Below are 25,862 nucleotides of genomic sequence, written 5' to 3'. Positions count from 1 at the left end.
TTTCCTCAAAAACACCGTTATTTCCCCTTAGGTGTCCCCTTATGTTTTAATCTTTACGAACACAAGTACAATAACATAAGATTAGAATAGTTATCAAACCAGATTCGTCTCCGTTTATCCAGCGTTTGGCCGGTTTGCAGCGTGAAGCGACGTGACCGCCGCCAAACCGGAACCTTCCACCTGTGCTTGTTTCCCGCGGTGCGGTTGTGTGGCTGGACCGTGTGTTCCCCAGCTGATCCATCCCGACTAATAAAAAGGTAACGTCTAGCGGGATTGTTCCCTAAACAACACTGCATTTCCTGTCTTTCTCCCTCACACCCCGTCGCAGCTGCACTGACACAATCCGCCGTTTGCTTTTTCGAGCAGATCATGAGCAAAGACTCACAGATGCGGGCTGCGATCAACCAGAAGCTGATCGAGATGGGGGAACGGGAGCGGTGAGTTTCCGCCCGTGGGAGATCCGCAGCCTCGGCCACGTCTCTTTTCATCCACCGGGTTTGTGTCATGTTTATTTAATGTGTATTTAATGTGTATTTGATGTGCGGCCGCAGGTTGAAGGAGCTGCTCAGGGCCAAGCTGGTGGAGTGTGGATGGAAGGATCAGCTGAAGGCACAATGCAAAGGTACTGTGTGTGTGTGTTTGTGTTTGTGGTTGTGTTGTGTTGTGTGTGTGTGTTTTTCAGGGGTAAACAGGGTTGCAGCCAAATCCAATACAACTGAAGTTAATGGTGATGACTTCTTCAAATGTAAATAAACAACCAAAAGTGTTTTGTGGACTCTCAGACACTTGAACCCCCCCACCCTAGTTGGGTGAACTATCCCTTTTAAGGTTAGGCTTAAGTTAAAGGTTAGGGGTAAGTAGTAACTATGGTAACTGTTAGAGTAAGTCAATGAAATGTGCTCTGACGTCTTGGAGACGTGGGTGTATGTACTTGTTTACGACCTTTTCCAGCATAAACAGTCCAAATGTGATTCCTGAGGTCCTAGTTAAGGTTAGGGCTAATATGTGAAGTGTGGGGGGGGGGGGTAAGGTCATGGGATAAGGTTTTGGTTTGGCTGTCCACAGTGAATGGTAGTCAATGCAAAGTTCTAGTAAGGATAAACTCTTGTATCTCTCGTATCCAGATGTGATCCGAGAAAAGGGCCTGGAGCATGTGACGGTGGAGGACCTGGTCACAGAGGTCACACCAAAAGGAAGAGGTAAAGCTCATTTGTTACATAGAGCCTCGTCTGTTATTATTATAAGGTTATTACTCCCTCAAACTCCGGTACAGCTGTGCGCTAATCCAAAAGACTTTTGTCAATGTCACGAATCAAGAATAATAAAATGAGGGTTTATGTATTATAGTTATTCACTGCAGAGACTGTTGATTTCGACCGTATCACACAGAGGTTTACATTTCCCTGGTCGCTGCTCTGACGCGCTCACGTGATTTCTCATCCTCTCTTCTCTCCTGTCTGCAGCTCTTGTACCGGACAGTGTGAAGAAAGAGCTGCTGCAGAGAATCCGAGCTTTTCTGGCTCAACACGCAACTTTGTGAACGAGACGACTAGACTTTTTTTTTTTACTCACTGTAAATCCACAAGTCAGACTGTTTGTTGTCATTGTGAGCATTGCTGAGGTGTTGTTTTTATTTTGTATCGTGTGTTTTCATATTGATTTTAGTTTTGTTATGCAGCAGTTTTGGAAAAATAAAAATAAAGTCATGCCTATTTTGGTCACTGGGGGTGCTGTCCCTTATTGTATCGTCACTGAAGATCTGTTTTATCTGTTTTCTTCTTCTTTTACAAACGTTTTCCTCATGAATAAGATCAGAGATGTTTGCTAATATTCTGAACAGCGTGGTAGAAATTCCATTGTCTCTTGAATTCTTCAGGAATCAATGTGAGAAGAAGGAGATATTTTCTGGGTTGAGTACTTCTAATGTTCTTAATAAGTGCATTGTCATTATATATGTATATTATTATAAATCATCCAGTGGATACGTTTACTTTCTTAAAAGAAAGGTTGTGTCCTGGGGAAAGTACACCCCTGCTTCAGACAGACTCATCAGACATGACTCAATGCAGCTTCAGTGGCACAATTTTCTTTCTCTGGAATTTTTCTGTTTTTTTTGTACTGTTCAGAGGAAGTTAGCGTGATGCACTCACATCTTGAGTCGAACCCTGAACCTGCTGGATGGCATCGCTGCTTCTGTGTGTGACTTCACACAGGTTGAGATTGTACAGGTCTTGAACAGCAAGACACTGACGGGGGGGTATTTTTATTTCAAGGGTTTTTGGTGCGTGGGCAGTGTGAGAGATTGTGTGTGTGTTTGTTCCAGGACTGTAGCTTTCTCAATGTGTTGCTGTTCTGTATAGTTCCTCCACAATTTGGCACTAAACATGATCCCCTCGTGAATATATAACCTAACGCACTCTGTGTAATAATGAAGGATGTGGTTCTGCCTCCAGAGCTGCAGGATACAGATCTGACACTCAACTGGTATTATTATTATATCATATACCTTCATTGTTATTGTGCTCTGCCTGCGATATGTACAAAACCAAAAAGTCTATTAGCAGCATTACTACTCTAGGTGCTGCTGTTTTTACCATTATTTCATCTATGAGTATCGCTGTTATTATTGTGATACAGCAGTTACACAACACTTACACAACAGTTTCTCTCTTTCCTCCCTTCCACCCACCATGAATCGGATTCTGTTGTTGGTTTCTACTTGTTTAAAGTCAGTCTCCACTGTTGCCAAGTGCTCTCTTGTTGTGGGAACTGATTTTTCTAAGGTCTCCACCTTACTGTGTAAAGTTCCTTGAGATCCTGTGTGTTGTGACTTTGTGTGTTGAGCAAACGACTGATTCTGGACTTCCAGACTTTATTTTCCCGTTTTACTGGGTTATGATGAGCCCCAGCTTCACCCAGCAGCTTCAATCACAATTATTAATATGTTGAAATTCTTGTTGTTATGCAACTTTTGTCCGGTGTGGAGGGAGATGAGGGAATGGGTGAAAACATGACAATGACTGACTCTGAAGTTACAGTAATTGTCTGATTTCTGTCTGTCAGCATGTCATCACAGACTAAAAATATACCGGGGCTCCGTGCGGTATGGAAAGGTCACATATTTCCTCTCTCTGGTTTATTTTGCTCCGAGGCTGTGAACCTTCCCCCTGCTGCAGTGTCGACAGTCTAATTGACACTAATTGAGTCTATAAGTGATCCCTCATAGTTCACAGCTTAGCACCTGCACACATCTGAGGGAATAAAGGTGGAAAGTCGCAGTTGAAGACAATGACACTTTGGTTTACATGAACCTCCACGTCGTCCAACAAAGGAGGAGAGGAATTGTGTGTTGCTCCACAATCCACTGGATGTGAACACATGGGGTGTGGCAAATCCAGAAGTATCTGTCAGTATGACACAATGTTGTGTAAATAAATGAAGTCTGTACATATCCATAAAACATATCTTATCATGTCTGAGAAAAGTAAAGTATGTGTGCACAAGCTTGGCCAATAAGTAGTAGTAGTAATAATGTATTTTTATTCAGACATGAAAACATTCCTCCAGATTTTAACAAACAAAGCAAAACATACAAATTAATTTTACATTTGCAATAAAGCCCGATTCTGATAAGTTTAGTACAACAGCCCTGGGATAAAGACATTTGGTGTTCACTGTTTTGTGTAATTAAATATTAATCATAAGCACAATTAACACTATAATGGAAAGACATACCCACAGCGCCTTCAAAAAATAAAATAATAAAAACTATAGATACACTATAAGGTATCACAGAATTTATTCATTGGTTGTTGTGTTGTATTTCATCATGTTGTTCAGATTTTGTTGTGTCAACCTTTTGGTTTCCATATAAACTCAGGACATGTTTCTAATTTTAAGTTTATTTTTAGTAATTCTATCTTGAACAGCCCCTCGATGATTTCACTTTGAGCTTTTTATAACTTCAACTTCTTCACTTGCACAAAAGTTTGACTTAATTTCCTGTCTGTTTGCTCATCCTCTTCCTCCTCTTCCTCTTCCTCCTCCTCCTCCCCTCATCTGACCCATGTGTGACTCTCTCTGCACGTCTGGTTTGGTGGGATCCACAGATTGAGTCTGAGCTTCATGTCCCTGATGTGATGTCTGCTGTCACCTCCCATGTCTCAGGTGAGAGGCGGAACAATGAGCAGCAGCATAAAGACTCAGTTCACAGCCAGTGTCTCTCTACCTCTCTCTACAACTGACACAACTGACACAGCTGACAGGTGAACTGCTTTTCTAACTGACAGCAGGTGAGTTTTTATTCACTCTTAAATAACATTCTAATCTAATAACTTGTCATTGTGATTGCAACAGATTTTTGTGTATTTGCCATGTCACCTCCTCAGTGACTTCACTGTCTTGTTCTGTTCTTTATGTGAATTTTCAGAGATTTTGCTTTTCTTCCAGTTCATATTTTCCCCAAATCTTCTTTTGTGTAAATTCTTTAAAATCCTTCATATATTGTAATTGTAAAACAGCATTGTTTTTTTTTTTTTTAGGTGAAGTGATCCAACATCTCCTCTGAGCTGCTCCTGAACAAAACACCGCCGCTGAGGCGCCAGGGACTCAGGGAAAACCCCACGATGGAGCCGCTGTTGAGACCGGCGGCTCTTCTGCTCACACTCTGGTGCTGCTGCAGTAAGTTACACACTGATCATTGTACTTTTTGATACATTGCATAATGTTGGTTTTGTGAATTTGTAAGTGCGCAAAATTCCCCCTGATATTGGAAAAAACATCTGTTTATTTCAGGTGCTCAATACATTTCCAGCATAAGTCCACGTCGAGGAAGCAGCAACGGAGGAACACGACTCACAATTAAAGGATCAGGTGAGTGGTTGAATTAAAGACCGGGTAATAAAACTATATCACTTATTATCTATTACAGTGGTCACCAGCCTTTTCGAGCCCAAGATCACTTTTTAATTCCAAACTTAAGCCGAGATCTACCATTATATTACATTTAGGTGACACTTTTATCCAAAGCAACTTACAATAAGTGATCATCATGAGGCGGTGACAACTAGAACAACACGAATAAGAAAGTACTATTTCCTCATGAAAGCCAAACTACAAAGTGCTATAAGTAAGTGCCATTTAAGTGCTACTAAATTGTTAGTTTAAACATTTATTCAAGGTATAGTCGGAAAAGATGTGTCTTTAGTCTGCGGTGGAAGATGTGTAGACTTTCTGTCCTGATGTCACTGGGGACAGCAGACAGTCGTGATTTTGTTGATATCTTCCAAAAAGCCCACTTAGGAGGGTCATACGTATTATTTTTTGCAATTTCTGTTAAAGGCTGAATGTACAAGAAATAAATATACACAAAGACGGGCAGTTGTGCAACTTTTTCTATTCAATGCACAATATTCAAATTAATATCAATTCATATTTACAATGCAAAATATGTAGCTTCTCAGTTCCACAACATGTTCTGCAGAGGAGCTGCTACTGCAGCACAATGTTTTACATATAGGCTTTGATTTGAATATGGCAACAAATATGATTATAACCCTAAATGAAAGAAGTCCCTTGTACTAAAATAAATACCAGTACTACACAGTATGAAGCCGTGCACCTTCCGCTCTTGCAAATATATATGTCGGGTTGGCAACCACTGATCTAATATATATATAGATATATTGATTATGCATAGTGTAAGTGCTGTGATACAACAGATAAATCTCTATCAGATTCCAGCTCTATGTTAAACCCTCAGGTAGTTTTCTCAATTTTGTCAATGATCTAATGATTCGATCTAAAATGATGCTGCTTAAATCTAGTCACAAACCCCCCAAAACAAGTGTGAGCATTGTTTTTCATTCCAGTTATGAAACTTTAAACTGTTTAGGAGGCATAAATTTGATTCAATATATTTGTTCTCAAATTGATGATTGTTGTTATTTCATTTCACTTCCAGGTTTTTCCCATGAGGGACAGTTCCAGCTGAATCCAAAAGACGACACCTTCGGTAACCGCGTGACGCTGGTGTCAGGTACCTTGTCCGTCCCCTGCGATGTGGAGAGAGACTCAACACACGGCAACCAGATCATGTGTTACACCAGGTAGGCCTCAGGCTGACGGGACTTTCTACACATACAATAACGTATTCACGCCACTTCAGCAGAGACTCTCACTTGTTTCCTACACAGGCCGTTACCCAGTGGTTTGTATGTGGCCCATGTTAAGGTGGATGGGGTGGCCATTCCTGACAGCAAAATATGCTGGGGAAATCTAAACCGATGCGGTATTTATGTAAGTTCTACGGTTTAATCTACGGTTTAACTGCTTCATCAGGTCGTCCCCTGCTGTCAGGTTTGGATTGTTCACACATGCTTCTTTTTTCCTGTCTCTCCTCAGTCTCCCTGGTATCGCACCCCCACCATCAATGCTATTACTCCAGTCAGCGGCCCCCCAGGTACAGTCCACACCTCTTCAGCACGTGGTCATCACTTCAGACCAGTTTGAACTTTAAACTAAACCAACTTCAATATCACCGCAGGCACAATTTTGACAGTGCGAGGCCGGATCTTCACCGACGTGTATGGAAGCAACACGGCTGTGAGCTCAAACGGCCTCAATGTCAGATTTGTGAGGTATGAAGATAAAATGACACTTGATATTGTTCCCGAATACAGATATTGAATTACTGTTTTAAGAATCATAATATAGGTCTTTAAAGTTAAGAGCAGTTGTGCCGAGCCGGTGGTAGCAGCTCATACCTGTGTAATATATAAGTTTTATAGTCAGTGTTTGTCATGAAATGAAATTTGCATTATTACTTTTCATGTGCATGGCTTATATATAAGTTAGAATATTTGGTACACAACTTTTCAAAATAAAAGCAAAGTAATTGTTTTATGATGTGGCAGCAGTTGATCCTATCTTGTTTCTCTTGCAGGTCCTACATTGGCGGAATGCCATGTGAGATGCTTAAACCACAGTCAGATGAACTGTAAGTGGGCTTTTCTACATGTGGACGGGGTTTAGAAATGAAATCAAAGTAAAAATGCAGCACAATGATGGTTCAGATATGTTTCATCGCAATTTTCTGCGAGAAGTCAAATGTATCATTTATGCGTTGCTGAAAGTCTTTCAAACGTTTCTTAAGATATAACCTGCGACTGGACTCAGAAACGTCCTGGTGGGGACACATGAGCTGCAAAATGACGGGAACATATGTTGGTAAGCTGGTTTGCTGCACAGTTATAGCTGCTCTTAATGTGTGTATTTTTAAATTGTTCAAACCGTTTTTTCACTTATTATGTTTTATTTCCAAAAGGACATCACAACTTGAGTTACATTCTGGATTCTGAATTTGGAAGGTAAAACATTGTGCCAACTCCCACTTCTTCAGTTTAAGATTTGCTCAGATTGCGCCCGTGTATATTCAACCTCTGAAAGTCCAGATAAAGTTAAGTGAACTGATACTACTCACAACAACATTAATAATGTTTATCTTTCCGTTCTATAGGAGTGCGCCCGATTTTAGTCTGTTCAGGGTTTCATCTCTGGATAAACTTTCCATGATCCAGACCTACGCAGGTACTTCAGACAGCGAGACATTCATTCACAGTAAATGTTCAAGTAAGTCTCGTTACGGTGACATGTTTGTTGCTTTCTCTCGAGTAGAGGTGACAGGAGTCTCTCCAGCCAAGGGCAGCGTCATGGGCGGAACCCTGCTGACCGTCCACGGCCGCTTCTTCGACCAAACCGATCAGCCAGCACGTGTTCTCGTTGGAGGTAATCGTCGCAATCAGAGCTTTGGAAAACTTTGAACAAAAACTCCACAGCTGTTGCCAAGTTTCCAGCACCGACAGCTTTACCGATATTGTTTTACTGTTTTAAGTATGCTGCCTTGTTGCGGTGCGTCTCCACTAAACAAAACCCTACACATGGTTGGGACCCATTGTCGTGCCGTGGTAGTAATCCCTTTCAACACCACACAATGTGCACATACTTTACAACAAAAGAAAACATGTGCAGTAGAATTCCTGCACGATAGAAGGGAATCTTCTGAAATACTGAGAGAGTAGACCGTGACGCTCTTTCACAATATTGCATGAGTCATTTAACATGCTGTTGACTTTGAGTTCAGTTCATGATTGACACAATTGTATGGGAAGTCATTATTTCTCAATCACAGCTCTGCCATGAAATCGGATGAGGGAAATTAAATATAAATAATATGTTACATTTTAAATGATTATAAACCAGATATGGAGAACAGAGCATACGATTGTCAAATGACTGTAGGCACAGTTAAGTATACCTGGAAATAATTAATCCAATGAAATGTTTTTAGATCTTCATGTCTACAATAGATTTCATATATTAATAAAATCATGTGTAACTTCAACTGACCAGAGTAAAGATTAATTATATGGTCTAAGTTAAACAACCATTCACAAAATCGACTTTTGTGAGTATTTCTGAATCTTTCTACAAACACAAATACTTTCATCTTGTAAACTGGGATGTCACAACAATAAAAAGATGTAGGAAAGATGAATAGTACAAACAAGTAACCCATGAACAGAATACTATATATAATAAATTATCAGCATCTAAATCCAGCACTGACACTAAAGGTACTTTGGACAATATAGCCTACACTATCATAAAGTAAGTAAAATTTAACAAAACAGGAAACTGTAAAACTTGCTTATTAAGTAAAAGTAGTAATACCTCAATATAAAAATATTGCAATCAAAGTATTCGAGACTATTACTTAACAGTAAAAAACGTGTTGAAATTGATACTATGAGTGTATTATTATTATTATTACTACAGTGGACTAAAACTATGAAGTAAAAATTGTCAATAAAGTACCTCAAAATGGTATTTAAGCCTTTTTAAGCACAGTGCAGTACTAAATGTACAAATGTCCTGTGAAGTAAAAGGGTTGAAAGCTGCTCTTGATTTTGTACCTGGACAAAACCAAATCATTTTATTCACAGTAAGAAGATACTCGACCGAAACGTCTCACCAGTGCACATGATAGTAAAGATAAGGTCGTGGCAGTGGAATGTTATTTTGTACTTTCATTCACCGGACATTTTTCTTTCTTCAGGTCTGCCTTGTGAAATCAAGAGTGTGTCCGATGACAGAATTATGTGCAGAACTGCCGCGCACCAGATGAACAACAACAGCGTCTACCCAGGTGGGAACATGCCGTCTCTCTCTTTGTCTTGTAATGAGATGCAAGCATCACTTGTCTCAAACCATCCCAGCATTTGTTGCTGTGTCATTGTTCGTTCAACGCCTGAACTTCCATTGTCAACTCGATCACTGGAAGAATTTAAAGCAGCTGCCAGCAAACCCCTTGTCTCGAAGATGTTGATCTGGTCTTATCACTTGTCACAGTCCATCAAGTCATAGCCAGCCTTTGATTTGCTTTGTGCTGTAAGAAGATAATTTGTTATCTGACTGAGACAAAAGCACGTTTTTATTCACGCATCAAACAAAATGTTCTGACAAAATGTTGTGACTCATCTTTTCGCGGCTCGAAAACAAAACAGGACTTGAATACAGACTGGAAACGGGAGAAACTAGCTAGTCCCATTTTAGATGGGAGGTTTTTATACTTCTCTCTTATCTGTATACTAAATGTTAAGCGATAGTAACAAGACCAATCGCTTGCACTTATATAATTTCATTATTAATATGTTTTAATACAGATTTCCTGAGGACCAACATGTTTCAAAAGTATTTAAACAGGGACAACACCAACAAGCCTTGGCTTTAGGAGACAAATACATTTTTAATTTGTGTCTAATTTGTTTTAAAGCCAAAGAGAAAGTACTTTGAATGTACTGGTCATTCCTTGTGTGTTTATTTATTTCCCACTTTGCATCCATCAGTTACCATTTAAATCTGTTGACTGTTGGCAAATGGCCACATCTCACCACATGTCACATGTGCGTCCAGGTAGCCGAGGTTTCAAGATGGAAGTGTGGAACGCCACTAGACCCCGTGACTTGACCGACATCTGGACCTACAACGAGAACACGACGGGATACTGGTCGCGGTGGATCGACTCCATGCAGCATGGCTTCCCCACATCTACGCCTAATTTCTGCTCACGAACCAGAGGCTTCATTGTCCCTCCAGCCACCGGTAACTTCAGGATAACCATCCAGTGTGATGACCGATGTGAACTCTACTTCAGCAACTCCAGTCGCCCTGAAGACAAAGTATGACATAACGGTTTAGTTCAAACTAAATAACATAATATAAATAGATCTCAAATATATATATATATATGATATAAATTCATTTTTTACATCCTCCACTTTAGGTCAAATTATTGTCCCAGCCACGTTATGTCACCCACCACACCGTGTCTAGAGTGATGGTTCTCGAGAAAGGGAAACCGTAAGCATGGCTCACAAATCCTCCATAATGTGTTTTACTGTTGCTGAGAGCATATTCATGAAAATACCAACAAATCTCACTTTTCTCTAGATACTACATCGAAGTACTATGTCAGCAGTATGGCGGTGCAGCAGCTTTGAATATTGGCTTGTTCAGTGAGAAGTCTACTTATACACAATACCAGACCAGGGAGGCCGTCAACGAGATCCAGGATATCGTGGGTCAATATGACGTGTTCGACGAGGAACAGGTGTGTGGGGCCTCATCTGATGCTGACCTGATGCTAACCTACCTTACGGTGACCTGATGCTAACCTGCCTTACAGGATGCTGACCTGATGCTAACCTACCTTACCTGTTGCTGACCTGATGCTAACCTACCTTACCTGTTGCTAACCTGATGCTAATCTACCTTACATGATGCTAACCTACCTTACGTTTTGCTAACCTGTTGCTAATGTGGTTAAATAACTCACCATAACGAATAAAAAATGTGTTCAAGATTTTTTTTAATGGAAAATAAATACTTAGATAAAAGGTTTTATACTGCTCTATTATCTGTATGCGAAATGTTACATCCAATTTCTAAGAGATTATTAGCTTAGCTTTGCATGAATACTGGAAACAGGGAGCAAGTCCTTTTTTTTAGATGAGAGAATTTATACTGAGCTCTTATCTTTATGCTAAATGTTGAGCTAAAGCAGTTTTATTCCTTAGCTTAGCATAAAGGCTAAACACGCTAAACAACAAATCTGATTCTACACAGGGAGGTCGAGAGGTGCTGGGCGTGAGGGAAATAATACCATGGTGTTGAACAGCACATATTTATACAATAATGAAATGTTAATTGCCTTCATCATCTAAATAATTCCATGTTATGACTCTGGATTCATTCTCACTGTCCCTCAGTTGGTTTCCTTTGACTCGTGGCCGAACAGCACTGCTGCAGTCAAAGAGGTTCAAAATGTGAGCGTCAGCAGCAGCTGTGCCAGCCATCTCTGTGGCAGCGTCTTCTTCCGCCTGGGCTACGGCAACGCCAAGACGGGTACGAGATAACTCACTGGATTAACTGTACAAACTATGGCATTACAGCATTACCTTAGAAGAAAAGCCCTCAAGACTCATCTAATGAAACCACATTTAACTTTGCGTCTGTCTTCTTCAGCTCCAATCCCAGTCAGCGCCTCAGCCGTTGACGTGGAAAAAGCCTTGAACAGCCTTTGGTCCATCAAACCTGACACGGTTCAGGTCACCAAGCAGGATTCCAGCCAAAGATCCGACTACTTAGTCACATTCAATTCAGACAGAGGTAAGAAGAGACAGAAAAACACGTCTGGGAGGGAAGAGGATTGATGTCTGCAACTAATAATGTTTGTCTTTTTGACTGCAGGTGATTTCAAACCTCTTCACCATGAGGTTTTTGGCTCGGACACCAACGTCTCGGTTGCGGAGGTCACCAAGGGGAGAAGCAACATGGCGACGTTCACTCTGCTCTGGGGGGGAGTCCCAACAAAACCCATCGCCTATAACGCAACTGAGGTTCAGGTCTGTCACGAAAAAAACATCTTGTAACTGTAAATCTCATTATTCTCAATTTGACAAGGCTTAACTGGAAATACAGAATCCCCCAATTCTGCAAACTCTTTAGTAAACTGTGATGATCTTGATATAATGACTCCTCGAGTGGATGTGCAGTACATTCGGGGTTGAACCTGCAGAAACAATACTAACGTCCACCTCTTGTGACCGTGAACAGGTGCAGGCGGCTCTGGAGGACATGATGCAAGCCGAGTGTCCCGCTGAGATCCTGACCACCGAAGGCACCGATGTGAAATACTTCAAAGACTTTGAAGGCGACAACTCTCAGGTCAGCGAAGGCAAAAGAAAAATCAGAAATGCAACAAATACTTTTAGGTCAAGCTCAAGTGACTTACCAGACCACCATCTGAATTGGCGTTTTTGTTTGGTCACCAGTTTGATACTGCAGTGGAAGGGACTCCTGTGAAATACTCTGGTTTCTGTGGCCAGTGGTCACTGAAGAACGCTCAGGTCCTTTTCAAGGACAGCTACACTCAAGAGTCCGGTAACCAATATGGACAAATTTCATTGGACTCATATTCCATGGTAAATACATCTGGTAATACACATGTTATTAGCCATGCTGGTTTGAACACAGTCTGGAATTGAACTTTTTCTGTCATTGTTCCAGCTTTGTTTCGCCTACAAGGGAACGTTGAAGGAAGAGGTTGGAATTAAATTTTCCTATCGCAGCAGCAAAGGCCAAACCACGACGCAGACTGCGAAGATCAGCACAGTCTTCGCTAAAAGCCAAACGTCGGTTAAAATCTATAAAATGTTACTTTTGATTTGTCAGAAACAGTAAAAACCCTCCTTGAATAACTTTGATTGTTCTTTCTTCACAGATGGAGTTACAAATGCTTGGACATGCTGAGTTCTGTGCAGACAGAATACATCGGCAGCAGATACAACCTGCTGGAGCTCTACCTCTACCAAGACGTCTCTGGTGCGGCTTTCTACGTGGACGCCGTGTACATTGGAAAGAGGCCGACCACAAGGGATGAAAATGGTACACAGCTTATTTAATATCCCAGTCAACTGTGCAAAAGTGGAGATTAACATAGAAAATCACTAAGCATTAGTTAATTTTAATAATGCTTAGTAAAATTATTACATATTTTAGTTTGACAGTACAACATTCTTTCTTGAATTTGATAGTGATTCTTAGAAGAAGGACTGATCACTAATCCCAAGACGTCAATGTTCAACATTTAACTTCGAGGATCTGTGTTGTTTCTCCCAGTTGTTACCCTCATGAGGAGGCCTCCACCGTTTGAGCACTTGGGACGTTTCTTCGATGAGATCTCTGTGACCAAAGACACATCAGCTGGTTCACAGATGAGCTACAACATTAAAGCCACGCCAGTGGATTGTGCCTTTGATTTCCAGATGCTAGAAGTCGGCTTCCTACAGGTAAAGGATTAATTGACTTATATTTAGAGAAACTGTGTCATATTAATGACTAATCGCCTTCAGATTCCTGCATTGGAGCAATAGTCGACCGCAGGAAAAAGCAGATTAAGTGTCTGTCTAGTTTAGCTTTATTTTGTTATTCAGGACCAGGAAACCCACATTTAGAAAAAGGATAATGTCTAATATTAACCCATCAAGTGGCAGCCGTCTGTAAGTTAATCAGACACTCCCCACAACATTAAGCTCCCTACTTATGCCTCAATGTTTTCTTAATGTGATTATTATAATTTTTATATGTTAAATTTCAGTAAGTAAAAAAGTAATTTAGCTGGTGAAATCCTAACCTCTTTAAAAAAATTAAACAAAAGAATAAAAGAGTATAAGTCTGTGACAGAAGACGGGTCATTCCCTCTGGTACAGTGTGAGTGTGATGGAGCAACAATGAGGAGGCTCTAATCCACCTGGCTTTTGAGTCCTCGGAAATAAAATCCAAATAAGGAAATGCCTGAGGTCAGAAATGAAACCTACAGGAATCAGGTCTCTGAGTCAGCGTGCCACCCAAATTATAGTTTCATTACAATGTCTGTAATAAAAGTCAATACAAGACTATACCGAGGAGCAGGATTTATCCAGGTCACGATTCTCAATGCAGTTCCTCAAGGAAAAGAGGATTTGTCAGAGCAGTGAGCAGCGTGAATCAGAAAAAACAGAGGAAATGATCAGTCGCCTGCAGTCATGTGATATAAGTTGCAGTAGAGGCGCCACAATGACCCTGTATAGTGTGTCATGTCTCAACAGGCTGTACAGTCATCATTTCCCTAATAGATGTCAACAGAATCAGGCACGACGCTCCATCCTTACATCATTCTGCAGTATTTATAAACATTTTAAAAATCCTTGTGCCTCTGTGGTTAAGTTTTGGTACAAACTTCCCCCTTGAAAGTACAAAATAGATTTTTTTCAACTAAGCTGAGAAACAAGGTTAAATATTTCATTATTTAATTTCTATTGTGATACCGACCGGTTCAACATGTCACAGCTTTTATATCCTTCGCTAGTTTGCAGTGTCCTCTCTTATATTAGCCTTTAAACAAGTACACAAAACTACACAAGGTTGTGTATCAGTAAAAATGGTACAGGTGTCTTTTGTAACTCTCTGCTTTTTCCACTTCTAATTTCAAAGATGTCTAACAGCAGCGAGAACATGGCCCAGTTCAGGGAAGGAGCAGCCAACGTCACCATCGCTCGGCTGCACAGAGCCTCGCCTCCGCTGAACGGCACATTTGATGCAGAGATTTATGGAGGAAGAGCTGAAGGTAGATCAGAATGTGATCACATGTGTAGTGTTTGCTCCTATAAGTAAACAAGTTCTATATTTCTAGGAGGTAAATTCACGATGTAGGAGGTTGTCCTTGTGGTAATGGCGACAAAACACTGATTTCTTGTCGTTTTATTGACCAACGTACCTCACAAACACTTCATCGGGACAGTAAAACATGTATTAAAGATTCCAAGTCCCACACATGTGTCAGAGTTCCTTCTACAGGGACGTGTCTAACACAAACAGTGCTCGTTCTCAGGTCTGTCTGTGGACATCAGCGAGAAGGACCTGAAGTACGCTCTGGAGGGAATCGCAGGGATGGGACAGGTCAGCGTCTCGTACCGTGGAACCTGCCGACGGCCCAGGTGGAGGGTTCAGTGGCTCACAAACCCTGGAGACCAGCCTTTGATCCAGGTCAGACTCCACTGTCAGCATTAGTTATTCATGTTTTACCAATACAACTTTTTAAGCCCTCAAATCTGATTTGTGTTTATATATGATTAAATGTTCTTGACATTTCTTTCCCATCTTGTCTTCATTCTCAGAATATGAGACTTTGAAGTTGACACTCTTTACTTTTGGGTCAGGATTAATCCTAACCCTTTTCTGTCAAACCAATATTTGATATGATTTAATACAAATATTCTACTGTCTCTCTATTTTATCTTAATTTATTTGAATTAATTTGTGGTTTTTAATGCATCAAATAGTTTTTATCTTTAATTTGGGGAGAAGTCCTGACCTCTGTTCTCACATCTGTTTCCCTGCAGTTTGTATGAATGCAAAATAAAGCTAAACTACACTCCAGCTACTTTAATACCAGTAAAAGTACTAGTAATACCTTTATAAGTATCAGTGGAAGTGGTAATGCAGAAGCTACAGTGCCTGTAGTATTAAATATGAATAAATATGAACGTCAATATAGTTTATTAGTGTTTATTCACTCTGAATATCGCCTGTTCTGACCAGATTGTGTCTTATTCTCATTACAGATCAACAGCTCCTCGGTTGTGGGTGAAAACGCAGTTGTTGTCGCTCAACAGAAGAGAATGGGAGGTCTGCATATTCGAAGCCTGGGAGGAGATTTCTTCCGTGTCTGGGAACTCGAACCACAGGTAGAACTATGATTCACAGCCTTGGATTTTGGTTTGGCCATTATTCACCTATCAACCGTGTTTGTTTCCAAGAAAAACCCTGCAGAGCAAGTGCTGTGTTTTTCCTGTTTGCATAATGCTGTCGTTTTAATTTTGTGCCTCCCGGCAGGAATTCATTCCACTAAGTACTTTCTTTGTGTTGAAGTGATTGACAGCTGCACTCTTCTGTTATTCTGTTGTAATGACCCCTGTAGCAGCTTCACATTCTGTCCTTGATTATTCTTGATGAGGCATTTTCTTTATGTTCTTCACAGGTGGAGGTTTCCATCAATGGCATTCCCTCAAAGTGTTCTGGGGACTGTGGGTTTGATTGGTCCGAGGAGAAGACGCCAGTGGTGACTGGAATCAGCCCATCTCAAGGTGAACTTTGAACATATGAGCTGCTTTATTGGGTAATGATTGATTATTTATGGTATTAATTATGCAATCAATCATTAAAATGTAATGGACTAGATGGAGGATTTGGTACAAAACACTATATATTATTCCAAAATGCCAAACATCCGGTGCAGGTTCATAAATATATCACTTTTTAATATTTAATAATCGAAGAAAAGTAAATCAACATCTACGGCCTCCTGTGCGTACGGTATCTATGTGGTGATGAATGGTACAAACATACCTCTTCTCTTCAGGATCAAACGGACTGGGGACTCTTCTGACTGTTACTGGGACGGGCTTCTCCAGCGAAAACGCCTCCATCATGGTGGGACAGGTCAGGTGCCATGTTGAACAGACCACATGTAAGTGGGAGACGTCTTGAGAAGCTTCAGGTTGTTGTTCTTATTAGGCAGCTTTCGATCAGGAGGAAGGAGTTGAATTGAACTTTTTTTTGTATTTATTCCAGCAACCTCTCAGGTGTGCAGGCTGGGCAGTGCCAGCGCTGGAACCTACCCTGTGTCTGTCACCTTCCCCTCGCTGGGAAATTCACGCTACGCAGCCGGCAACACCAGCCACTTCACCTACCAGCTCATTGTGTCGTCTTTCTCTCCGCTGTCGGGAAGTTTGGGAGGTACGGCACAGGAAACCCTGTCAAACAGCTGCACTGAAATAAAACCCCACAAATTATGATATTATACATGGTTTTATCAAATAGTGACTGAGATCTTCTCTTCTGTTTTTCCCCAGGAGGCACTCTGCTGACGGTGAGAGGCTTCGGCTTCAGTCAGAACACCACTGTCACTCTCGGCAGTGTCGAGTGCACGCTGGTTTACACCAGTGACACTGAGCTGAGATGCAGAACACCAGCAGTAAGTGTTCAGACTCCAGTTATATCTCTGCAGTCGCTAACAACGAACCTTGTAGCTCAAGGTTAACACGTGGCGTTTTTCATGGCTTCTTTAAAACAAGGTAATGTGCTAACTCTTGCAAACTGTGGCTCCAGGTGGCGAGTACGGGGATTTTACTAAACTAAACCCTACAAGGAGTCTGCCAGTGACCTAAAAATAATTGTACTACGATGTAAATCTAAAGGTAGATCATATTGGTAAACACAGATGGACGACGTGTCTCCACTTCCTTCAGTTAAAGCTAAAAGTAGAAGTTCTTAAAGCATCAAATAACTGATTAACATCAGAGTGATAGGAACTAGCTATAATGACAACTTGCTTGTATTTTGTCACATGGAGGAGGTTTATGTCCTTTAATGAAGTCAACCACCAGGAGGCAAACCTGCAAAGCTGTCATGTTGTACATCTTTAAATACAACGTCTTTTGTATATAACTACAAACATGGCCTCACCTTTTCAGCTCATTAACAAATGTTATCAAGCTCAAGGTTCGCTGTCAAAGGACCTCGGCTCTAAATAAGGCACTTTGATTCATTTCATGATTAATAAGTCCTTCTTTATTCTTATTTCAGGGTCTTAATGTATCACAAACGGTGACAGTGACGGTGACAGTGGGAAACATGAGTGAGACGGCCAACAGCTCCTTCAGCTACGACGTGTTGCTCACGCCCGGCATCACGGGCCTGAGTCTGTTCACTGCCACAGTGTTCGGTGAGTTGAGACCAGTCTAATGTTTAACGAACTCCCGGTGAGGTAAGATCCTGAGACAGTAAATGGTTGTAGGGATCGGTGAATCCAGAAGATTACTGGGATGATACTTCTTTTATTTGTTTAAATGTAAGCTTGAGTTAAATGGGCAGGATGGGTTTTGTTCTTGAAGGTCAATAGAAATTTGATCTGTCTGCCTGTGATGCAGTCTGTGCTCTGCTTGTCCTTTGTTTATGAAAAGAACAGGATGTAATTCCGTGTCCTTCTTCTGTCACAAAACAAACACTATACAACTCAAGGCACATACGTTTTCAGTACTGAATTATTTCTATGACAATGACAATGTTAAAGAACATAGATTATCTTTGTGTTTTTGTCTGTAACGTTGTCCTGTTGCAAGGACTCTTCCAGTTAATCTTCCTGCAAGACAATTCAACTAATTGTGTAGTGAAGATCGCGAAGTCCTTAGCACGCATGTGAATTGCCTCTCTAATTGTAGGGGAACACATCATATCAGTCTAATTACATGTGGCACCAGGAGCTTAATGCGTTGTGTCAAAATCTTTTGTTGTCGCTAACACCTCCAGAGTTTTGTTCTGGCGTTGTGTAATGTCGACTCACAGGTTTTCTCTGTTTTTTTTCTGTTGCTTTTGTAAAACCTTGAGAATCTGAGCTGAGGACACTTGTAATTATAAAAGACAATACAGAAGCATGCGGACAAGAAGTAAACCTGCGGAACAAACAGTGGAACATTTCTTAAAGATTCAAGGGGATTTAGTCAAGTGACAAGTGATCATTATGTTGCCAGTTGAGCGACAGAATCTTTTTTTCCTGGAGATAACGTGTCACATGTTTTTTTGGCTCCTGTTCGTAGGACGCCGCCTTCTCACCCTCCAGGGTAACCTCCTGGGAGACGGAGATAATGCAAGTGCCGTGTACGTAGGCGGAGAGGAGTGTGTCCCCGTGCACTGGGCGGAAAATAACATCAGCTGTCATCTGCCTGTGCTGCCGCCTGGTCTGCACAAGGTGGACGTACAGGTCAAGAATTTCGGATATGCACAGATAAGGTAACGCTTCTGAGAAAGACATTTAGAAATACTCTCACATAGTATCTGCAAAATGTACCGACCCCCTAAATATGTTCATCAGGATATGCTCACACTTCTCAAGGAAGGGAAAAGAAATCAGTTCATAAACTCAACAAATGAGCAGAAAAGAAGGAGATTAGTTTAAGTGATGTCAGAAAAATAAACAAAACAACAGCGTACTCTTGTAGCTGCTGGAGATGGAGCTGGTTATAGTCTCAAATACAGTAAGTGAGTAAATGTGTTTTGTTATTAGCTTTTTTTTTTAAGTGTAAACTATTCTTAATAGTTTTTGTATTTTATATAAAACTTAAATAAATGCACAAAACCACTTACTACAGTAAGGAGACCTAATTACATTTCCATCCAAATATAAACAGGATACAACCCATATTCATCTATATATACAATACAGGATATTAAAAATAAGATAAATCTGTATGGATTTGACTGATGATTTCATTTGGTTTAGCCTGAATAGAAAACTTGTTGTGCACGCTTCTCTTGTGGCGACCGCCAGTGATGGATACTGATCAACTGAACTGATTCATTTGCGACTCTTTCTCTTTTTGTTTCATAGAAAAGGCTTGAATGGCACCATTGAATACATCCTGGAGGTCTACAGCATCTCCCCACTGTCTGGCTCCTTGATGGGAGGGACCCGGCTCACCGTCTCTGGCTCTGGTTTCAGTAACAGCACGTCTGACAACAAAGTCTCTATTGGTGAGCAACACGACGACCGGGAATTAAAATGCACACAGTCATAATCCATACCAACAAGCTGGACAACAGTGGAACTGGATATGAGAATTATGGTTGAAGGGGAAACTATTAGAGCTACTTCCTGGTGGTTATTTACAGTGACGTCCAATGCAAATATGGAAAACGTTTTTGTATAATACCTCACCCATGTTTTCTGTTTGTTTGTGGTGTGACAGGAGAAGCTGTGTGTGAAGTGAAGGTCGCCTCCGCCAACGAGCTGCAGTGTGTGATGCAGTCAGAGGAGAGGACCCACGCTGTCACCAATCAGGGATCCCACAGCAGTACGTCTACATTTCCGTCCATTGTTCGCGTGTCAAACTGAATCTGAGCAAACAAAAACTGAGCACAACAGGTTGAGGATTCATTTACAGAAAACCACTGCGAGCCAAGAAGCTGTCACCTGCAGCTTAAACGTGACGGCTCCTGGAAACTGTCCCAAAAGAGATTTTAAAAACCAGTCTGAGCTGTGTTTTTCCATCATAAGCCACATTTCAAATAGGATTTACAAGTATTTAAATGACACGTTGCTTAACCTCAAATAATGAAATCTCCCGTGTGTGTGGATCTGTCTGTCAGTAACTTTAAATGTGTCTGCGTGTCCCAGCTTATGGACAGGGATACGCATGGAGCCCCGCCTCAGTCACAGTGTTTGTCGGGGACACAGTGATGTGGCGTTGGGAGGCACCGGCCTTCCAGAAGGTGGGATACAGGGTCTTCAGCGTTTCCAGCCCCAGTGGCACCACTTACGAAGGGGGACCATTCACCAGCGGAGACACCAAAACCAGCAAAGGTAGAACCACTAGCTCTCAACGGGGGTTATATGGAGAGTTCAGCAAAAAACACCTCACTCCTGGGAAGCCTGGTTTTCATTTTGGTGACAAATATATGTAAGAGTTAGAATTTTCTAAGATAGGAATGAATGTATAAGCCTTTTATTTGTAATTCTCATTTCACATTTCCCAGAATGTCTCAGAAACTGACAAACAGATGTGACAATCCTGCTCATAGTTGCAGAATAAGAAGAGAAATTAAACAACAGTGAAGCTTTATCGTACATGCAGCTCACGCTTACTTGCAATGCATTATGGTCCATCTTCACCGTAGCTGCGGCCTAAACGCGACCTCGCATCGTTGACATTTGACGGTTCATTCCGTATAAATCGAATTATCAAACAGCCCTTAAACATCTGCCGTGACACGCGAGGAATGTGATGCAGGCTTCATCATGTGTCACACCTTTTAATAAATCCACACCATGTGTGCTTCATGAGCTGATGTGAGATAATTACAGTCTTTCTCTCCCTCTCTCTTTCCTCAGGGCACTTCAGCTACCGCTTCACTGCCTCCGGCGTGTATTACTACAGCAGCGGTCACATCGACAGTGCCAACATCAAGCTGCTGCAGGGGGTCGTGAAGGTCGAGCCTCGGCAGCAGAAGAGCGGCAAGGTGTCCGTCAGAGTGGAAGGGATAGAAGCCAGACACGTGATGGGAGGTAAATATACAGATAAAAAAGCTCCCACTCAGAAACTTATCCTCTGGTAAAACTGAAAATGTAAAAAGCACAGGTACGATTCTGTATTTCAAAATTAAAAGATTATAAAACGTCCCCCCTCCAGGTTCCCGTCGTGTTGCCAGAGATGCCCCTCAGTGTGTGGCCACCCCGCAGTGCCCCGGCACCAATCAGACTTCAGGCGGTCTTTCCTTCGGCACCTCCACCTGCTCCACCCCCACAGTCACCTCCATCTCTCCCAACCAGGGCTCGTATCACCAGGTCATCCACGTCCAGGGCAGCGGCCTCAGCGACACCGCCTGCGCTAACGAGGTCAGCAGTGGTTTTAAACGACTCATTAATATGTCTCTTCTTAACCAAGTGACTCTTGCTGTGTTGTTCTCAGCCCTTGAGTTCGGCCCCTCAGTATTAAAGTGAGTTCTGTGTCCTGTAGGTGACGGTGGGAGATCAGCCCTGTCAGGTGATCAACAGCTCTCAGTCGGAAATCTTCTGCCGACTCAGCCCCGGCAGCGAGCTCGCCGTCGGTGTCGCCCTCCCCGTATCCGTCAGAGTCAACAACCTGGGCACTGCCATCGTTGCTGTGCCCAACGAGCTCGCCCGCCGCTTTGTTGTCCTGCCCGTGGTCGACTCTGTCTCGCCCCCCGTCGGCAGCACCACGGGCCACACCAGACTCTCCATCCACGGCTCCGGCTTCTCTGCGGGACAAGTGACTGCAGCCAGCGAGGCTTGTGTGTTTGTGTCGGTCAACTACACTTGTATCGTGTGCGACACCTCTCCCTCTCAGCCGCACACCGGTGATGTCACCTTCCAGACGGGCAGGATCCAAAGCTCCTGTCACTCAAACTGCTCCTTCATGTACTCCTCCTCCATCACTCCCACCGTCACCGGCGTTTCCCCCGACACCATCAGTGGCCTCACGGCTGTAAACATCTCCGGCTCAGGGTTCGGCAGCCGTGTGGACGATGTGGTCGTTTTCGCCGGCAGCATCGCACTGGCAGTCACCGCCGTGTCAGACGCCAACATATCGGTACGAGTTGACGCTCTCCCCGCAGGCGACCACCCAGTCAAAGTAATTGTGAGGAGCAAAGGCCTTGCATCCGGTCAGCCCACCCTGAGCAGCCGGGCCCAGGCCGTCCTGAACCCCAGCGTGGGCAGCGTGGCAGGAGGAACTCGTCTTGTCCTCACAGGGAACGGCTTCGCTCCAGGGAACACCAGCGTGACGGTCGGCGGCCAAGTCTGCGAGATTCAGGAGGTGACGCCGGGGGTTCTTCGCTGCCTGACGCCTCCTCACAGCGAGGGCCAGGTGGCCGTCAACATCCGGGTCCTCTCTGTGGAGTATCCTCCGCTCGGCTTCACATACTCTGCAGCCCACACTCCCAACATCAGCTCCATCAGCCCCACCACCGGTAATTATCCTCCTCCTCTTCATGTGCTGTGGAGAGATCATTCTAGTTGAATAAACAGGGGCTGAAGTACTGGTCAGGGAGGTTGTTCACTCATTAACCTGACTGCACCCATACAGCGGTGGATCGGGGGGACAAAAGAGTGCAGTGTGTCTGTTTACCTGAATAAAACAACAAAATGCTCAGTGTCCCTGCTTGTTAAATACACCTCCATCTAATCCTGTGCATCCCCGGGCTCGTGTCCTCCCCTCTGTTTATTTCCCACAGGGCCGAGCGGTTCAGTCGTCACTCTGACAGGTTCAGGATTTGGAAACGACTCTCAGCTCATCTCCGTCACCATAAACCACGAGGCCTGCAATGTGTCCGCGGCCTCCGACACACAGGTTCAGTGCACCGCGGGGGACAACCCCGGGGGGACGTACAGGGTCATGCTGCATCACCAGGTCAAAGGTCACGCCCTGTCAGGGGTCACGTTCACGTACGAGCTGACTCTCAGCGGCGTGCAGCCCAACCAGGGTAAGAAGAGACACGGAAAAAACATTATTGCTCCAATTGTTCTCATTTCTTTTCAGGTCACACATATAAATCATCCAGGAAAAACAACTAATTGTTGGTTTTAAAATGTCATTTTAAAAAATAGCTTGACATGGTTAAAAAAATAGCTAAAATCTCCAAATTATTTTGGGAAAGTAAACTTAAAAACTAAAGTAAGTTACCCTGAGATGTCTGGTGTAGTTGAATATTTTTAAATCTCTCAGTTAAACAGTATATTTAATTGGTACATGCTATTTTGGGGTTTTTAGTAACCATATTTCTTGTTTACTTCACTGCAGCAATGAAAATGTTAAAACTTTCCTTTTTTTAATATTTAATATTAGAGAATATAAACGATATATCACAAACTCTATTACAATGACTCATCTCAAACAAGTTTCATGAGCCACCTGAGAATATTACGCCAACAAAAGCACCAAGCAAAACGTTTTGATGATAAAAATATCATCATCAGTAAAAAGGAGGAGAGAACAAAGAGTTTTCTGTGACGTCTGTCGTGTCCATAAAGGTCACAACGTGCAAACCGCTCATAACTTTTGACAAAGATCAATTTAGATCTCGTTTTGAAAAGCTTGACATTTGATGAACCTTGAATGTTCCTCTGATCTAATCTCTCATCTCTCACCAGGGAGTTTTGGTGGCGGAGCTCTGCTGAGCATCCAGGGCTCCGGCTTCGACCCGCACAACTCCACCGTGACGATCTGCGGGGGGGAGTGTGACGTCGACAGAGACATGTCGACGTCCACACGTCTCTACTGCCAGTCTCCGTTCAACAACAGTGAGTTTAGTCTTTCTAGTCTTAATTTACCCAGATAAAACAGACAATAAGACGATTTAAACGTATCGAACATTAAATGATATATAATAGAAATATGACCTGTTTCAGTCGGAGGCTGCACAACAGGACCTGTGAGATAAATAAGAACTTTCTTTGAAGTGTGAGACAAAGTTCAGAGCTGACGTCACATTCACATAGAATGTGTTCTTACTGGTTTATGACATTTTTGGTTACAGTGACAAACTCAGTCCTGTTCAAGCTGAATGATACATGGTCCAATGGAGACAGACTATGTCCTTGTCAGCTTTTCACCACAGTGGAAAATGACAGACAGCTCAGACTGATTGTTATCTTCGTGCACGCATCTTAACTCTTCCCATCCCTTTGTTGTGGCATGTGTCTGTCTGCCCGTCTGTCTGTCTGCGTGTGGGTGTCTCATCTCCCGTCAGGCACACAGTCAGAGCTGAGCTGCGTGGTTGCCGTGATTAACCAGCTGGACGCCGTCAACATGTCAAACGGCTTCACCTACAAATCTCAGCTGACACCAGGGATCACCGAGGTTTCTCCTCGCCGAGGAGGCACGGCCGGAGGCACGCGACTCACAATCAGCGGCTCCGGTTTCAGGTGCAGTAGAGGAGCTGCTCCTCCAGTGAACAAACAGACAATACACAGACACACCCAGAGTTCAGGTCCAAGAAGGAAATGCTCAGGTTGCATGGCACAACTCCTCTTGTCTCACAGGATGTCTTTCTTTCAGTGGGTTTAATGTGAGGACATTTAATCCCATTTACAAAGTCATTATTAACATAACAAACGGGTAAAACTACAATGCACAATTTTATACATGCATACGTAATTACACAACGTATACTACCTATTAACACTTTACTTACTTTTAGATAACTTAACTTAAATGTAATATGTTATATAAAAAACTCATAGTATCTTTTAAATATATATTATATATATTATATCCTTGTATAGAATATTACAATCCTGCATATGATAACATTACATCGTTATATTGTATCTATAGCACATAAAACTATAATGAACAACTCATATTGTAACATATAGGTGATAATGTATTAAATATATACAATAAAATAACACACTATGACATATCTGTACAACATAATGCAACCTTTTTATTTTGTATTTATGAAATGTTACAAAAATACTGCAAACATTATTTTGTAAATTTTGTGATATATATTATGGTTTATATTGTTATTTTATAGTAGGATATTGTATGTTAAAGTAAGGTATCATATAAAATAATATATCTAATGTGCTCTTATTATTATGTGGTGTTATTATGATAACGTGTTTATAAAATACAATACAGTGGGTCATCAATTCATCTATCTGTTGATATATTGATCTTTAATTTGTCACGTTCCCTCATCTTACAGCACGAACATGAATGAAGTGAACGTGACCATCGCAGGGTCCGTGTGTGACGTCCAGTCCACAAACAACACGCACATCATCTGTGTGACCGGCGCCCAGAGGCAGTCGCAGGAAACCAAAGTCCGAGTCAGCGTCGGAGACCGAGGCATCGCCAGGACGGTGAGAGACGATCCAGGGTCATATCATGTCGGCCTCGTGTTCACATCAACAGTGTATCTCATCCAGTGTTTGTCTCTTTCTTCAGGACAACGCAGATTTCTTCTACATCGACGTGTGGTCGTCCAAGTTCACGTGGGGCGGACTATCTCCTCCAGAGAGGGGCTCGTTCGCCGTCATCACCAAAGGCCAGACCATCCTTCTGGACAGCAACACCCCCGTGCTGAAAATGCTTCTTATCAAAGGTCTTCACTTCTATCATGGATTTGCAATGACAGACAGAAATCATTTTAAATTCTGGTTTGATGTCAGATGTTTC

General features: G+C 42.3%; 2 protein-coding genes across 2 annotated transcripts in view; both read left to right on the top strand.

Moving 5' to 3' along the window:
* The first annotated feature begins 114 nt into the window (after window positions 1-114).
* On the top strand, window positions 115-1,721 carry LOC118124858 (transcription and mRNA export factor ENY2-2). Its single transcript, XM_035183043.2, has 5 exons — window positions 115-257; window positions 367-437; window positions 552-622; window positions 1,125-1,199; window positions 1,464-1,721. The coding sequence occupies exons 2-5, from the start codon at window positions 370-372 to the stop codon at window positions 1,538-1,540; spliced, it is 291 nt and encodes a 96-aa protein (XP_035038934.1). The 5' UTR covers window positions 115-257; window positions 367-369; the 3' UTR covers window positions 1,541-1,721.
* A 2,437-nt stretch (window positions 1,722-4,158) lies between these two features.
* The window catches only part of LOC118125158 (fibrocystin-L-like), a 35,695-nt gene continuing 13,991 nt past the window's right edge, over window positions 4,159-25,862 (top strand). Inside the window, exons 1-44 of the mRNA XM_047344235.1 lie at window positions 4,159-4,167; window positions 4,569-4,680; window positions 4,795-4,872; window positions 5,963-6,107; window positions 6,195-6,297; window positions 6,403-6,460; window positions 6,545-6,638; window positions 6,944-6,997; window positions 7,154-7,227; window positions 7,325-7,367; window positions 7,517-7,587; window positions 7,675-7,785; window positions 9,116-9,205; window positions 9,973-10,238; window positions 10,343-10,419; window positions 10,510-10,669; window positions 11,328-11,463; window positions 11,584-11,727; window positions 11,809-11,963; window positions 12,175-12,285; window positions 12,393-12,542; window positions 12,628-12,752; window positions 12,842-13,005; window positions 13,240-13,409; window positions 14,593-14,725; window positions 14,990-15,144; window positions 15,723-15,845; window positions 16,139-16,244; window positions 16,520-16,627; window positions 16,732-16,896; window positions 17,013-17,134; window positions 17,746-17,884; window positions 18,756-18,948; window positions 19,547-19,689; window positions 19,905-20,009; window positions 20,333-20,518; window positions 21,047-21,220; window positions 21,345-21,550; window positions 21,672-22,644; window positions 22,909-23,157; window positions 23,825-23,974; window positions 24,424-24,598; window positions 25,390-25,546; window positions 25,632-25,788. Of these exons, the coding sequence (XP_047200191.1) occupies window positions 4,159-4,167; window positions 4,569-4,680; window positions 4,795-4,872; window positions 5,963-6,107; window positions 6,195-6,297; window positions 6,403-6,460; window positions 6,545-6,638; window positions 6,944-6,997; window positions 7,154-7,227; window positions 7,325-7,367; window positions 7,517-7,587; window positions 7,675-7,785; window positions 9,116-9,205; window positions 9,973-10,238; window positions 10,343-10,419; window positions 10,510-10,669; window positions 11,328-11,463; window positions 11,584-11,727; window positions 11,809-11,963; window positions 12,175-12,285; window positions 12,393-12,542; window positions 12,628-12,752; window positions 12,842-13,005; window positions 13,240-13,409; window positions 14,593-14,725; window positions 14,990-15,144; window positions 15,723-15,845; window positions 16,139-16,244; window positions 16,520-16,627; window positions 16,732-16,896; window positions 17,013-17,134; window positions 17,746-17,884; window positions 18,756-18,948; window positions 19,547-19,689; window positions 19,905-20,009; window positions 20,333-20,518; window positions 21,047-21,220; window positions 21,345-21,550; window positions 21,672-22,644; window positions 22,909-23,157; window positions 23,825-23,974; window positions 24,424-24,598; window positions 25,390-25,546; window positions 25,632-25,788 (6,619 nt within the window). The remainder of the gene's footprint in view (window positions 4,168-4,568; window positions 4,681-4,794; window positions 4,873-5,962; window positions 6,108-6,194; window positions 6,298-6,402; window positions 6,461-6,544; window positions 6,639-6,943; window positions 6,998-7,153; window positions 7,228-7,324; window positions 7,368-7,516; window positions 7,588-7,674; window positions 7,786-9,115; window positions 9,206-9,972; window positions 10,239-10,342; window positions 10,420-10,509; window positions 10,670-11,327; window positions 11,464-11,583; window positions 11,728-11,808; window positions 11,964-12,174; window positions 12,286-12,392; window positions 12,543-12,627; window positions 12,753-12,841; window positions 13,006-13,239; window positions 13,410-14,592; window positions 14,726-14,989; window positions 15,145-15,722; window positions 15,846-16,138; window positions 16,245-16,519; window positions 16,628-16,731; window positions 16,897-17,012; window positions 17,135-17,745; window positions 17,885-18,755; window positions 18,949-19,546; window positions 19,690-19,904; window positions 20,010-20,332; window positions 20,519-21,046; window positions 21,221-21,344; window positions 21,551-21,671; window positions 22,645-22,908; window positions 23,158-23,824; window positions 23,975-24,423; window positions 24,599-25,389; window positions 25,547-25,631; window positions 25,789-25,862) is intronic.

This window comes from Hippoglossus stenolepis, chromosome 17, assembly GCF_022539355.2.
Source record: "Hippoglossus stenolepis isolate QCI-W04-F060 chromosome 17, HSTE1.2, whole genome shotgun sequence".
In the NCBI taxonomy this organism is placed as follows: domain Eukaryota; kingdom Metazoa; phylum Chordata; class Actinopteri; order Pleuronectiformes; family Pleuronectidae; genus Hippoglossus; species Hippoglossus stenolepis.
The sequence above is the reverse complement of the archived record's forward strand: the minus strand, read 5'-3'. Positions and strand labels throughout refer to the sequence as shown.